At 38.5% G+C, this 13,908-nt stretch overlaps 2 protein-coding genes across 4 annotated transcripts; both read left to right on the forward strand.

Annotated features, from left to right (window-relative positions):
* The first annotated feature begins 7 nt into the window (after positions 1-7).
* Positions 8-3,575, forward strand: tsr3 (TSR3 ribosome maturation factor). Its single transcript, XM_039788558.1, has 6 exons — positions 8-432; positions 1,198-1,408; positions 2,213-2,406; positions 2,534-2,701; positions 2,848-2,902; positions 3,279-3,575. The coding sequence occupies exons 1-6, from the start codon at positions 312-314 to the stop codon at positions 3,442-3,444; spliced, it is 915 nt and encodes a 304-aa protein (XP_039644492.1). The 5' UTR covers positions 8-311; the 3' UTR covers positions 3,445-3,575.
* Positions 3,576-3,927: 352 nt separating this feature from the next.
* On the forward strand, positions 3,928-13,757 carry pdpk1b (3-phosphoinositide dependent protein kinase 1b). Of its 3 annotated transcripts, none has more exons than XR_005637853.1 (15): positions 3,928-4,068; positions 6,320-6,610; positions 6,834-6,876; positions 6,986-7,123; positions 7,261-7,405; positions 7,515-7,612; positions 8,451-8,526; positions 8,647-8,715; positions 8,936-9,032; positions 9,183-9,356; positions 9,554-9,771; positions 9,987-10,044; positions 11,142-11,294; positions 11,434-12,451; positions 12,570-13,757. XR_005637853.1 is itself a non-coding variant. In XM_039788556.1 (14 exons), the coding sequence occupies exons 1-14, from the start codon at positions 4,045-4,047 to the stop codon at positions 11,545-11,547; spliced, it is 1,698 nt and encodes a 565-aa protein (XP_039644490.1). In that variant the 5' UTR covers positions 3,928-4,044; the 3' UTR covers positions 11,548-13,757. The 3 variants fall into 3 exon arrangements, 1 of the variants encoding a protein (XP_039644490.1); XR_005637854.1 differs by having other exon boundaries at positions 12,575-13,757; XM_039788556.1 differs by having other exon boundaries at positions 11,434-13,757.
* The last annotated feature ends 151 nt before the right edge of the window (positions 13,758-13,908 follow it).

A 13,908-nucleotide genomic window follows, 5' to 3' on the forward strand; every position in this document is an offset into this window, starting at 1 on the left:
TCTTGGACGACGACGTGCTTTCCACGATACAGTAAAAGTAGCCAAGCTAACTAAACTGTATTTTAAATGGTGTAAAAAGCAGCGCAGGATAAACGCAGGCGAATACCAATTGTATTGTGACAACCTATAAGCTGTGAATTGTGTACGCGTAGTTTAAATACTTTAGACATACTGACCAGTGTGATGTCTATCTAACGTTAGCTAGCTAGCTAATGGTAGAGTAGCTAAATCCCGTAAACAGAGGCTGGTTAGTTTTAATGCAGGCTGTAATCTGACAGTAGCTAACTAGCTAGCTGTCCACTGGTTGCAACATGGGACGTAAGAAACAGGACAAGTTTGTGCGCCCTGATAACAAGGGCAAAGAAAAAAGGCATAAAATGAAGGGGAAATCCGTAGAGGCCTTTACAGAAGAAATGCACACTGCTTTTCAAGGTAATAATGAATTGACTAGTTACAATCCCAAATTATGTTTGAACTGTTTTGTGCTTGGCTCATATTTTACATCTGGGCTACAAGACCAAGATTTAACAAAGAACAATAGTTATCCTGTCTCGTGTCTATACACCTTTCATCCCTTTAAAATTAGCTGACCCATAACTGGACTAATTTAATTTTACATAATTGCACTACGTCCACCTCACATCATTACACCTGCATGTACAGTAAAAAGTCATTTTTCTAAGCTGTTGTCGAAAAGTATTGCTAAGTTTGTAGTATTGTAGTTTTTTTGCAATTTTTTCTTCTCTTTTGCTTATCTATCTGTCTATCTGTCTAAATAAATAAATATATACATAAATAAATAATTAAATATTAAAAGGAAGGACAGAGCTAAAGAGATTTACATGACATTCCTGTATTTTAGTTTTGTGCCATAAGATGTTGCAGCATTAACTTAAGGTTATAATTTAATGATTGAAACAATGTTGGCTGTTCATGTTCTTTGCAAATGTGCTGATTTAACATGAAAGCACACCACATCTGTTAAATTATGCAGCAGTAATATATAGTAAGTAAAGTGGACGACGTAAAGTAAATAGCATGAATTGGTTGTACATCGATGTCATTGAGGAAAAGTTGCAAAAAAAACAACCCTGAAAGAGTACTTGTAAGTTAGTTGAGTAAGAGTGCTCACACTCGCATCATATTGTACACTTTAATCATAATGTACTATTTGTCCTGTGTCACTGTGTTTTTCAGCCAGTTTTCACCCAGAGGAGGGAGCAGAGGCCTCTCAGGTGAAACTGCCTTGTCCACTTGCCATGTGGGAGTTGGGTCACTGTGATCCCAAACGTTGTACTGGCAGAAAGTTGGTACGCAAGGGCTTTGTACGCAACCTGCGCCTCAATCAGAGATTTAATGGACTCATACTGAGTCCGATGGGCACAAAGTATGTGACCCCAGCAGACCGGTGTGTATTTTTTCATTTTCATTATAACACATCATGAAGAGTCATAAGATAAACCATAAGCTGCCACATATAACAGTTAATCAAGTCATCTTTTTTGTTTTTTTTTGTTTTAGATTAATCAGTTAATAATTAAATCTATAAAGTTTGATCTTAAGATGTTTTATGTCTGATTAACAGCCAAAAAAAGCATATTTCATAATGAAATGAAACAAAGATACAAACCTTATTTTACCATTTAAAAAAAAAAATATATATATATATATATATATAGTAGGGGTGGAAATCACCAGAGGCCTTACGATACCATATCATCACGATACGATATTGCGATTTTAAACATATTGCATTATTCTGCGATATATTGCAATTCATTAACTTTTTTCCAACTTCAAATTTTTCCCAATTTCAAATCATGTCCCCAAAAGGAAACTTTGTCAACATCTGTTTTATCTAAAAAGATACATTTCTCTGTTTGTTTATCTCACTTCAATTGTATTGCTGCAAAATCAGATTGTCAAGCAGACAAACTGACCAACACATATATAATAAAAGATTGATACTTGTATTGCCACAGAAAATATTGCAAAACTATGCTGTATCGAGTTTTCCACCCACCCCTAATATATAGGCCCAACTTGTAAATGTTAATTGTTTACTATTTTTTTATTTTATAGCAAAATGATATTACTATAATACCATAATAAATGTTCTGTTTGAATGGTCTTTAATACATCTCTCTTATTGTGATCAAATGATAATGGAAATGTGAATAAAATAAGTTTTTGTATGGACTTTTATGCACAGAGAGATTGTGGCCCAAAATGGGTTGGCAGTGATCGATTGTTCCTGGGCTAAACTGGAGGAGACTCCCTTCAATAAGATGGTCGGAACTCACCCCAGGTTATTGCCATACCTCGTAGCTGCAAACCCCGTCAACTACGGCAAGCCTTGCAAGTTGTCCTGTGTTGAGGCTTTTGCTGCCACATTCTGCATTGTTGGTAAGGCCTTAGCTTTAGCTATTCAGAAATTATGAAGCCTACTGTATTGTCTTCCTGATTGCTTTTTTTGTATCCTGTTACAAGTTACGTCAGTGTAACACTTAACACACTGTATCTGATTTTGCAGGTTTTGAAGAACTCGCAATGCTCTTGTTGAATAAATTCAAGTGGGGGAGAGTGTTCCTGGATCTCAATAAAGTTCTGCTGGACCGCTATGCTGCATGCCTGTCAGAGGAAGAGCTGCTCTGTGTAGAAAAGGAGTATCTCACGTCTAAACCAGAGGAGGAGGAGTTTGGTAAAATGGGGGGGAAAGAAATAAACATGGGCTCCCATTTAGTGTTTTCCCTACATGTGACAAGGATGTATTTTGTTGCAGAGTTAAGATCTATTGTTGAAGCAATTTTCTTTTTAACGAAAGCTAATCATCTATATTGTTCACAGATCCATTTGATGTTAACTCAGGAGTAGAATGTAGGAATCTCAACAGACGTCTGTGGTAAGCAATTAATATTGCTCATAATTATACATTTATAATCAGAGTGAGGTGATTACCCCCCTTAGACGCACTGTTTGTTTTCAAACCTTGTAGTGATACATATGATTAATAAATTATTAGTACTGATCCAGTCATTTTACTGCGGACAGGTGGTCAATTTATAGAATCAGCATTTTTTTCCCTCCTATATGTCACTGTATAAAAAATAATAATTTGTAACGGAAAGGAAACCGTCAGCTAAAATTTAAAAAACTAAAAGCCAGTAGGTCCTATTGCTTGGGTATACCAAATATTCCTAAAACAAATCTGTACATTCCCAGTTAGTTTTCCATGGGTATGGTTACTAAGTTCTTAAAACTCTCATTTCTGTATTAAGTGCACCTGAAGATGATGATTCTAGTGAGGATACGGACACCTCGGAGGATAACGAAGATGAAGAAGAGGATGAAAAAACGGAATGCAACAATGAGTCAAGAACAGTCCCACATCATCATGATGATAAAGAAGAAGAGGAACAAACTTTATCAAAGTCATCACAATAAAGCATTTAACTATGGTTTTTCGTTTTTTACTACAAGGACTGGCAAAACTTTTTCAACACTAATGACTCACACCTTGAAGGCTATTTGGGATTTAGTTTTATACTAGTATCAAAATAAAAATTGAAAATGTGTGTTTGTTTTATGTAAACAGACAAAATAAATGAATATTTGCAACCTTCATTCAGTTTAAGGTATACGTTGGGATACACATGGTTTGATGGATAAACGCAGACTTGTGGGCTATACACATAAGTTGAAGCAGCCTTAGAAGTTAAAATTGTATAAAAGACTTGTAGATAAATCTCTCTACCCAGCGTCATTAGTGAATCTAAAACAGACTGGCGCAAAGATAGTTTGTAGGCCACATTAACTGCGGTATTTGAATATCCACAACTGCTGCCGTCAATCCCTATCAGTAAAATGAAGTTCAGTAGGTTGTAAATGTGGCGAGGGGGCGGACACAGCGGGACTCTCCTCTGCTGTCCTGCGGTAACATTGTTGTGGAACGACGTCACAACTCGAAAATGAAGGCGCAGAGGCAGCCATTACTGGAGCTTCTCTAATTATTTTATTCCAAATAAATACTCGTGGAAAACTCCCATGGCAAGAGCTACAAGTCAGCTGGTAAGTGTTGCAACTTTAACACGAATAACAGTTCGAAGCCGGTGCTCGAAATGTACAATGTGGCGGCTGTTTGACAACAAATAGTTACGTCGGGCCTTCATCTAAAGAGCGGTGCTAGCCGCAAGAGATCGTTTAACGTTACGACTCACTAGCAACGTTAGCTCGCTAAGTTGGCTAACACAACACCTAATGTTTGCTACCTTAATCGGAGTTGACCAATCATTATAAAGGGTTCTTTGAATTGTATGGTGTTGTTTTAGCATTTACTAGTGCTTGTTGTAAGTTTTATAGGATGAATGGGCAGTAGCGTTAACGTTATCTGCTGGCTGACGTTAGCTACCTAGCTAAACATGTTCGCGCTTTCGGACGCTGCTTCTGCTTGCTAACGATTTAACATTAGCTTTATTGGATATAAGATAGCTTTTTAAGGTTAACGTTTTGTTGTTCGATTGTCAACCCATTAACTTTAAAATTTCCCTATCAATGTTGGCGCATTAACTTTGAACATTACTAATTAAAGTTATGTGAAAATGGCATACGGCTTTGAAGTTGCTTATGTTACCTGGCTTGCTAACTAGCTAGCTGGCAAGCTAATTGACTGGCTGTTAGCGTTAAGTTTATAACTCGCTGTCAGTGATGGCCGGCATCATTTGACAAGGCAGCAGGAGCTAAAGTTAGCTTGCTAGCAGGTGCTAGTTAGCAAAGAAAGTTCGCACAGGCCTGTTGTTACCCAAGTACACAGGGTTAGGTTAACGTTAGCTGACGTTTCTTTCAACCATTACATGGTTGACTAACAGTAATGGATCAGTAGATAGTTATACGACTAGTTGGCAACCATACAGTCAAGTCCGGACAAGGCAGCTAAATGGCCACACCTTGCTTTTGAATGAGAAGAAGCTAGGCCAACTGAACTAACTAACGTTAACTGAGCTGTAAGCTGAACATCATCAGCACTGAGTGTTTCAGTAGTTCAGTAAGTTAAAAATAACTTTCATTGGTACAAGTACCAAACAGTTTGTTGGAAAGCACAACTTGTCACTGTATGTAGCTAGCTAGTCTTTGAACCTTCAACAATCATTTGGTGGGTTTCTCGTCAGTGTTTGTTCGCGTTAGCTGCCATGTCAGTTTGATCATGTGCATACGCATACAAATTAGATGTGTTCATTTCAGCTGCGATACTAAGTAACGTTACAGCTGTCACATGAAAGCAGTAACTTTGACAGTTTTCACAACTTTAACAATTGAGGGTGGGACCACCAGGCTCAGAATCGGCTTCTCCAATATTCGTTGCATGTCCTTATCAATTCTAGACTTTGCTCCTCAAGTGGTCTCACTTGAAATTGTAGGCTATATTTTAATTATAAGTTAATGTCCTACCAGGAATATTAGGTGCAGTATATTTAAGTTGACAGCCTTGAAAGGTGCGTCTACTCTATATGATCCAGATCTTCTAAGCCCCATCTCTTCTAGTGTTAAACATCTGCTGGAATAGGTTGGGTAATTGCTCGTTTTGTATGACATTATATTGCCTTCATTATACAGTCTGCAGGACCAGAAAACGCAACAAATTGTATATATTAATTTGGGCTAGGGAAAAATATATATATATATATGTATATGTATATATATGTGTATGTGTGTATGTGTGTGTATATGTGTGTGTGTGTGTATATGTATGTTTATATATATATATATATATATATATATATATATATATATGTATATGTATATGTGTGTATATGTGTGTATATATATGTATATATGTGTGTGTGTGTGTGTGTGTATATACATACATACATACTGTTTGTCATCCCATTTAAGAGATATTTCAGGAAATTATTTATGATGCACTGTGTAAAAAAAGAAAAAAAAAAAGAAATTACTAATTGTTTGCTTACAGAATGAATATTTCAAATAAATCCCAGTTCAAATGATGATCAAATGCTAATTGATATTGGAGGCTGTTGTTGTTATTATATTGTATTACCAGCATTCATATGGTTGCTTGATATGGTTGGCCTAAACGTGTCAGCATATCGATTGTTAGTCACAATGGAGGGATGATTCAGTACTAGTTTTTGGGTGTATTTTGACAGCTTTAGACTAGGTCTCCCATATTTCTCAAGAGAAGATACACTATTTAAACCACATGTGGACATTGCTTTTTTTTTCTTTTCTTTTTTTAAACAAGAACTACAACGGCATCATCTTGCTGACTGATATATTCTCAATATTCCCTCTCCTGTTGCAGTATGATGTTGTGCCCATTCAGCCCAGCGTTGTCATCTGTTCCTGTTCGCATCCATCAATGGTAAGAAACCACCCTGACTCCTGCTCGCCACTTGCTATCCCAGGCGCAAGCAGTAGCCTCTGTCCCAGCATGGAGGGCTCAGCCTCAGAGGCCCGTGCTGTAGGAGCGTCTGCCGGCAGCCAGGGCTCAGACCTTCGCACACAGCCGGCTGTCCAGGCCCCTCAGCCGCGTAAGAAGAAGCCAGAGGACTTCAGATTTGGCAAGATACTGGGAGAAGGCTCCTTCTCGACGGTATATAACTTGCATTCCACTTAGCTTTTGAATTATACCTGGGTAGATGTTGCTACATGCTAGCAATCTTTTGATTAATGCACTTTGATGAGTCATCCTCAGTTCATTTGAGGGGAATTGACAGAACAGGCCCTAAGAGTTGCATGATTTTCTCCCAAAGTCTGTCAAGAAACTAACATGCCATGTTATGTTTTATTTCTTTTTTCTGTTCTTTTATCCTAAGGTTGTCCTGGCAAGAGAGCAGGTAACAGCAAAAGAATATGCAAGTAAGTAATAATGCACCAGCTTGGTGAATGATACTTTATTATCAAGATGGAAAGGTTGCTCGGTGTATTTATACCATTATATCCTGACATTTTCTTTTCTCTCCTCCAGTTAAGATTTTAGAGAAGCGCCATATTATGAAGGAGAACAAAGCCCAGTACGTGAAAAGAGAAAGGGATTTGATGTCAAATCTAGATCACCCATTCTTTGTCAAGCTGTACTTCACATTTCAAGATGATGAGAAGTTGTGTATCCTTTAACGGGTTTGTCAAGGCATGTGGTATATTGACTACTTAATAGTTGTTTTGTGTCCAAAAAAATTTGAGATGGTATTTTTTAACAATTGATTTCTAGTAGTCACATTATTCCTTAACTAGCTTTCTTAGATTTTGGTCTCAGCTACGCTAAGAATGGAGAGCTCCTGAAATACATTCGCAAAATTGGTTCTTTTGATGAGACCTGTACTAGATTCTACTCAGCTGAAATAGTTTGCGCTCTAGAATACTTACACAATAAGGGGATAATACACAGGTAAGACTTTCTGTTTGTTTTATCATTTTTGCTTTTTTCGTTATATCATTTTCAAACTCTGTCAAATGTTTATTATCCCATAAATTACAAGTGGTTCATCTCATTTCAGAGATCTGAAACCAGAGAATATTCTTCTGAGTGAAGAGATGCACATCCAGATAACAGATTTTGGGACGGCAAAACAGTTATCATCAGACAGTAAACAAGGTACAACCAAAATCCTGATTTTACTTGTACTTCTCAGCATAAAGTTTAAAGCGCCCATATTATACTCATTTTCAGGTTCATAATTGTATTTTAAGGTTGTACCAGAATAGGTTTACATGGTTTAATTTTCAAAAAACACCATATTTTTGTTGTACTGCACAGCTCTCTCTCACTGCTGCAGATCCTCTTTTCACCTGGTTTCTGTTTTAGCTACAGAGTGAGACCTCTTTTCTTCTTCTTCTTCTTCTGTACTATCTTTGATTGCACTCGCACATGCTCAGTAGCTCAGATGTAGATCATGTCAGCTAGCTAGCTCCATAGAAGTAAAAGACGGGCTGTTTCTCCAACTTCAGTCAGTTACAAGGCAGGATTAGCTGGGAGACTTCTAAATGAGGGCACACATGTAAGTAGTTCTTTTGTAGATTATGGTGAACTTGTGTGTGTTGTAGCAGTGCTTTGCTATTGAGAACGAGGTACCATGCTAGTGTTAGCATTAGCCGTTAACCGTTAGCACTACGAGTTGCGGTTAGCCAGCTCATTTCGGATTGTGACGTCACAGTCCGAGCCGATTTTGAACAGCTCACCAGGAGACTGAAGGCAGGACACATTCAGAAACCGTATCTCACTCAAAACAGCATGGATGGATTTTTTTCAAAGTTTGTATGTGTGTGGAAGCACCAGAGACACAAAAGACCACCCCAAATACCAGAAAAAGTGTTTTTTTCATAATATGGGCACTTTAACAATTGTATTAGTGACATACATGTGGTATTTTACTTTCTGTAAGCAGTATGAAGTTATTCAAGTCTTTTTACCATTTATTTGCATCGTTTGGCAGCGAGAGCAAACTCCTTTGTCGGAACAGCACAGTATGTGTCTCCAGAGCTGCTAACGGAGAAATCAGCCTGCAAGAGGTATGAGGTTTGGACATCATGCAACTGATACACATACTAATCATTGGTTTTTATGTTTGTCAGATAAGGGTGGCATCACATTTGTAAATTTATTCCTCTATCTGTTTTCCTTTTTTTTAGCTCTGACCTCTGGGCCTTGGGATGTATTATCTATCAGCTGGTGGCTGGTTTACCACCATTCAGAGCTGGGTAAGTACCAAGGGGATGTTGTTGTCACACCTCAGTTAATTGTCATTATTTCATGCTTCAATAATGGCTGATCATGTAGTATTTCTATTTTACCATTGAAGTTTAATGTTATTTTAAGTGCAATAAATGCTAGGCGTAATAATCTTGCCCCAGCAATATTGCTCTAGCAGAAATATCCCTAACAGTATCGTTTTTTTTTTTCTTGTTTTATTCATTGTAGAAATGAGTACTTAATATTCCAGAAGATAATAAAGCTGGAGTATGAATTCCCAGAGAAATTCTTTCCCAAAGCCAAGGATCTTGTCAAACAGCTTTTGGTAGGTGATCAAGAACCATGTAAGCTACAATTAAATGTTTCTTATATCTGTGGGGACATTAATTAATGTATATTTGGTGGTCAGCTGGTGTTTATTTACAGGGCAGCGCTTTTCTAGTGAATGGACACATGTTTCTGTTTTTCCCCTTAGTCACTGGACCCTTCAAAGCGGATTGGGTGTGAAGAGATGGGAGGGTACGACCCTTTGAGGCGGCACCCCTTCTTCGACATTATCTCCTGGAGTGACCTACACCTACAGACACCCCCCAAGCTCACCCCCTACCTGCCAGCCATGTCTGAGGATGATGAGGACTGCTATGGAAACGTAAGAGATTTTATTACGGTCTCTTTTTTTTTTTTTTTTTTTTTAGTCCGTTGTTTGCTTATTCGTGGGAAAACTTAGGTCACACCTAACTTTTTGCCTCGTTGAGAAATCAATTTCCCCCCAAACCCTGAACAAACCACAAATCTACAGCCAAACATCACTATGCTTGTTCGCTATTGTCTCATTTCCAATCTCAGTACGATGACCTCCTGAGCCAGTTCAGCAACATGCAAGTGGCCCAGTCCAGCTCATCACACTCCCTGTCACCACATGAGTCCACGCCCCCGCAGAGGTCCAGCAGCAACATTGAGCAGTACATCCACGACCTGGACAATAACTCTTTTGAGCTGGATCTGCAGTTCACTGAAGAAGAGAAGCAGCTATTGCTGGACAAACAGACCATTGGAAACCCATGGTAAACCCCCTCCAATGTTTCAACCTGTTGATCTTTGTGTATTAAAGTGCTGGTCATTGTTTTATTTAAATCTGAATCATTCTTGTATTAAAGTCTTGCTCATATCTTAGAAATGTGGAACAAAATTAGATTATAATGTTAATTTGTTGAGGAAAAATGAATGTTTGAGTGAAAGGGAGTGGGTGCCAGTAATCTGCAATTGCTTATTTACACAGGCACCAGTTTGTGGAGAATAACCTGATCCTGAAGATGGGCCCAGTGGATAAACGAAAGGTGTGTGAATTCTAGGCCATATAATTGAGGTTTTTATAATACTTGTATGTATTGTGTTGTTGTATAGTTATTATATATTAGGGCTGTACAGCGGGGTCGGGGTTGACCGCACGTGAAGGCAGCGTAGAAAAAGAAAAGAGATGAAGCGAGAGTTGACGCGACTTTGCTTTGTTGTTGCAGGACACACTTATTGTTACACAAACTCCTCTGCAGTTCAGTGCTTGTGTTTTTGTTTTTTACCTTCATAGTGTTTCAAACTTTTTTTGTTGAAGCGATAGAGGCAGTGATGTTTCCTGTTTACAGTAACGTTAGCGGGACTCTCACGCCGTGATATGGACTGATGAGTCTGATCTCCGGTTACGTGATTGTCCACCGCAGGGTGACGTCAGTTTGCTTTTCTCCAAAAGTTGAATCGGTCTTAACTTTTTGCTGCAGGCATTCAAAATAAATGGAAAGACCTGTGTTTTTGCTGGACTGTCTGACAAGCAAATTTTCAGTAGTAGCGCGTTACACTACTTTTTACCTGGAAAAAGTAGTTACATTACTGTAACGCGTTACAAAGTTACACACAACACTGCTGACAAGTGATGGTCGACGCAGTGTTGGTGAATGAATGCTTAGCCTCCCAGTGCCTCACTAGAGCGTTAGCGTTATGAACGGTCGTTCTATCTTTACCTTTTATCAAATCTGCAAAAAAAAAAATAAAAAAAATGAATATCCGAATCCCACAATTGAAAATCAAATACCTACCCGTCGAACGAATATTCGGATAGCAGCAATATTATATATTTAAAAATGATATTGGTATTTTAAACCTTTTTTTTTTTTTTTTTTAAGTTAAATCTTTATATAGATGGAGATTTTTCTGCCAGCTAGACTATACAGTAGCTGTGTTTTGTAGTAAAATGTGAACAGGTTTTCTTGTTAAGGTTGGCTCATCATAAATGATGAATGAAGTCCCCTCTCATAGAATTGCTCTGACTGTTAGCATAGGATGTAAAGGGGAATTCCTTGCTGTGCTGAGGGAAGTCTCACTGGCCTCATAGCCCCCTCTGTTGGTGAACTAATGTCTCGAGACATGTGGCATTCCATTGCAGGGTCTGTTTGCTAGACGGAGACAGCTGCTTCTTACTGAAGGACCACACCTGTACTACGTGGATCCTGTAAACAAGGTCCTGAAAGGGGAGATTCCTTGGTCCCTAGAGCTACGCCCTGAGGCCAAGAACTTCAAAACCTTCTTTGTTCATACGGTACAGGACTATTTATGTCTGTCTGTCCAGCATTTTCCTCTAGCAGCATGTTGATACTTGCACACTGATTACAGTTTCTCCTCAAATGTGGTTTACTTTTTTTAATTGTTTCTTTTTTCATTTTCTGTTCCGTTTGCAGCCTAACCGAACTTACTATTTGATGGACCCCAGCGGAAATGCTGACAGATGGTGCAAGAAGATCCAGGAAGTGTGGAGAAAGATCTATCAAAAGCACCAAAACCCTGGCCTATAGGAGCACAGTTCCTCATGTGGCCACTCCTCTTTAGCTCTGAGGCCAATCACTGAGCAGAGTAACACCCTCTTTAGTGCCCTTCATCACCGCAATGTAAACAAACTCTTAGAGACGCTGGCATCTAGACCTTGTTTGTTTTCCTGAGTAGAACCATGGGAGAAATACAACTTTGGATTCAGGGTTGCTTTGCTTGTTCTTTGTGCTCTCTGTGAGGCTTCTATTGCATTTTTCCATGTATGGATGATAAGACTGCCACCATGCACATCTGCTTTTTGTACATTCTGCAGGGGGGAAGAAAAGGGCAAGCTTGTCCTGTAGAGTGACGCAAGCTTGGGTACCGCTAGGACTATCTCAAATGCAAGGACTGGTTTCCTGCTTCAATGATACCGTAACACAAAATCTAGCTTTTGTGAAACAGAGCCTATCCTGATATTTTAATTAAACCATATCCTAATCTTACATCGTACGTGCAAGCTGTTGTCAGGCCCCACTTCTAGAGCATATACTCCATAGTTGTAACCGATACTGTAAGCTGATTCAGTCTCACACGTTTATCAAACTCAAATCCTATATATATATTTTTCTCTACGCCCAAATGTTCCCACGGTATTTGAGTTTTTTTAGTCTCTTGGTACTTGTTTATTGAAGTTCAATTAAGGTCTCAATGTAACAAAGCAGAGTGCCAGTCTGCAGTGAGACATGGGTCTGAATCAGTCTCTGTATAAGTGTGAGCCTTCCATAGCTGTTACTGAGGATGTATAGCTAACGGGGCGGGTAAACATGCCACTAGCTTGAACTTCCTAATCATAACTTGCTTATCTTTCCTGCATGGCCAGGTTTGTAGCTCAGCCTTGTCCGCTTCTCTCTCCCAGGGCACTGGAGATATAGTTTATCAAGTTTAAAGGTGGGTATTTTTGACTGCATTGGCAACCATAGCAAATATTATTGGATGATTTGGCTGTTCTGTACCATTCACTGGCTATTTCTTTGTGGTGTGAATTCTTCAATTTCTTTTTCGGTAGGATAGTCGGCTCATCTTCAGTACGTCCTATTGAAAACTAAATCTTATGTGCTGACCACCCTATGCTGAACAGAAAACCTTCATCAACAGTGATACATACACATACTATCATTCTCTGAAGCAATCACAGTAAAGCTGTTGTCCCTGGACAAGATGGCAGAACTGCCTCATCGGGTTCATTGGCCCGTTTTTTTTTTTTCTTTTTTTTTTTTCTTCATTCTGACGTTTGGCCCAATAGAAATTAAAGCGATTGATTTAACTTGTGCTCTTCTTTTAGCAATATGTATTATCATAATGCTTTTAATTTTTGACATATTACCTTAAGGACCTTTCCAAAGGTCCTCTTCCTTCAGCTGAGTCTGTGTGTGCAGTGTGTGACTGGAGTATAGGTGAATAGGACCCTCAGGCCCTGGGGCCCGGGGCTCGATGTGGTTGGATGTCAGTTAAAAGACATCTATCTGATCCAAATAACCGATGAAATTGCTGTATCTGTCTATAAAGTTGAGGAAGCACTAGAGAAGTGCTTTCCTCTAGTGAGGAAAAATGTTTGAATCAAGTCGATGGCAGTCGGTTACATTGTGTATGGAATACTCTACCTGGCTTGTAACTGACTAGAACTGTGATGTACAGATGATGTATTATTAAAATCTGAAGCAAGTAATGCAATGATATTAGAATACAGTTTTTGTATTTTTATTCTTGTATAAGGTTATTTGATGGCTGTTGTTTAGCCTCCTAGTTCATTCTGTGTTATTTAAATTCTAATATATGAATCATATTTGGATTGAAGTCATGTTCAGGGGCCATGTTGTGTATGTATTGAGATGTAAAGCCTTTGAATGTGAATAATTATTGTAAACTATAATATTTTACAGCTTTTTTCTTACTATATCATACATTTTCTATTTGCTCAGTGATTTAATCATATTCTGATAATTTAATGAATCTGTTCATTCTCTCTCTGATTATTTGTGCGCTAGGTCAGTAGATGTTGAATGATGAATTTTCCACTTAATGCTTGGTAGTCCAGTAATTAAAGCATGTAGGGATTTAGGCATACAAAAAAAGCCATGTGTCCTGTCTTCTGTTAACGGCCACAGTCATGACACAGTGGAAGCAGCAGCATTCAGTGGCAATGGCATCTCGCATTTTGCAGCATGTAAATAAAGGACCGGCCCATTATCAGTGATTTTGTGTCGTGAAAATTACTTTAATATATACTTTGTTGCAGACAACCTAAAGCTGGTTGGTCTCGAGTATGTTAAAGCATGAAATACTGTACTGTAAATATGAAAAGAGTGTTTGACACCCTAAATTACATTTTCACACGCTATGACATT

The sequence above is a fragment of the Perca fluviatilis genome, chromosome 21 (assembly GCF_010015445.1).
Source record: "Perca fluviatilis chromosome 21, GENO_Pfluv_1.0, whole genome shotgun sequence".
Classification (NCBI taxonomy): domain Eukaryota; kingdom Metazoa; phylum Chordata; class Actinopteri; order Perciformes; family Percidae; genus Perca; species Perca fluviatilis.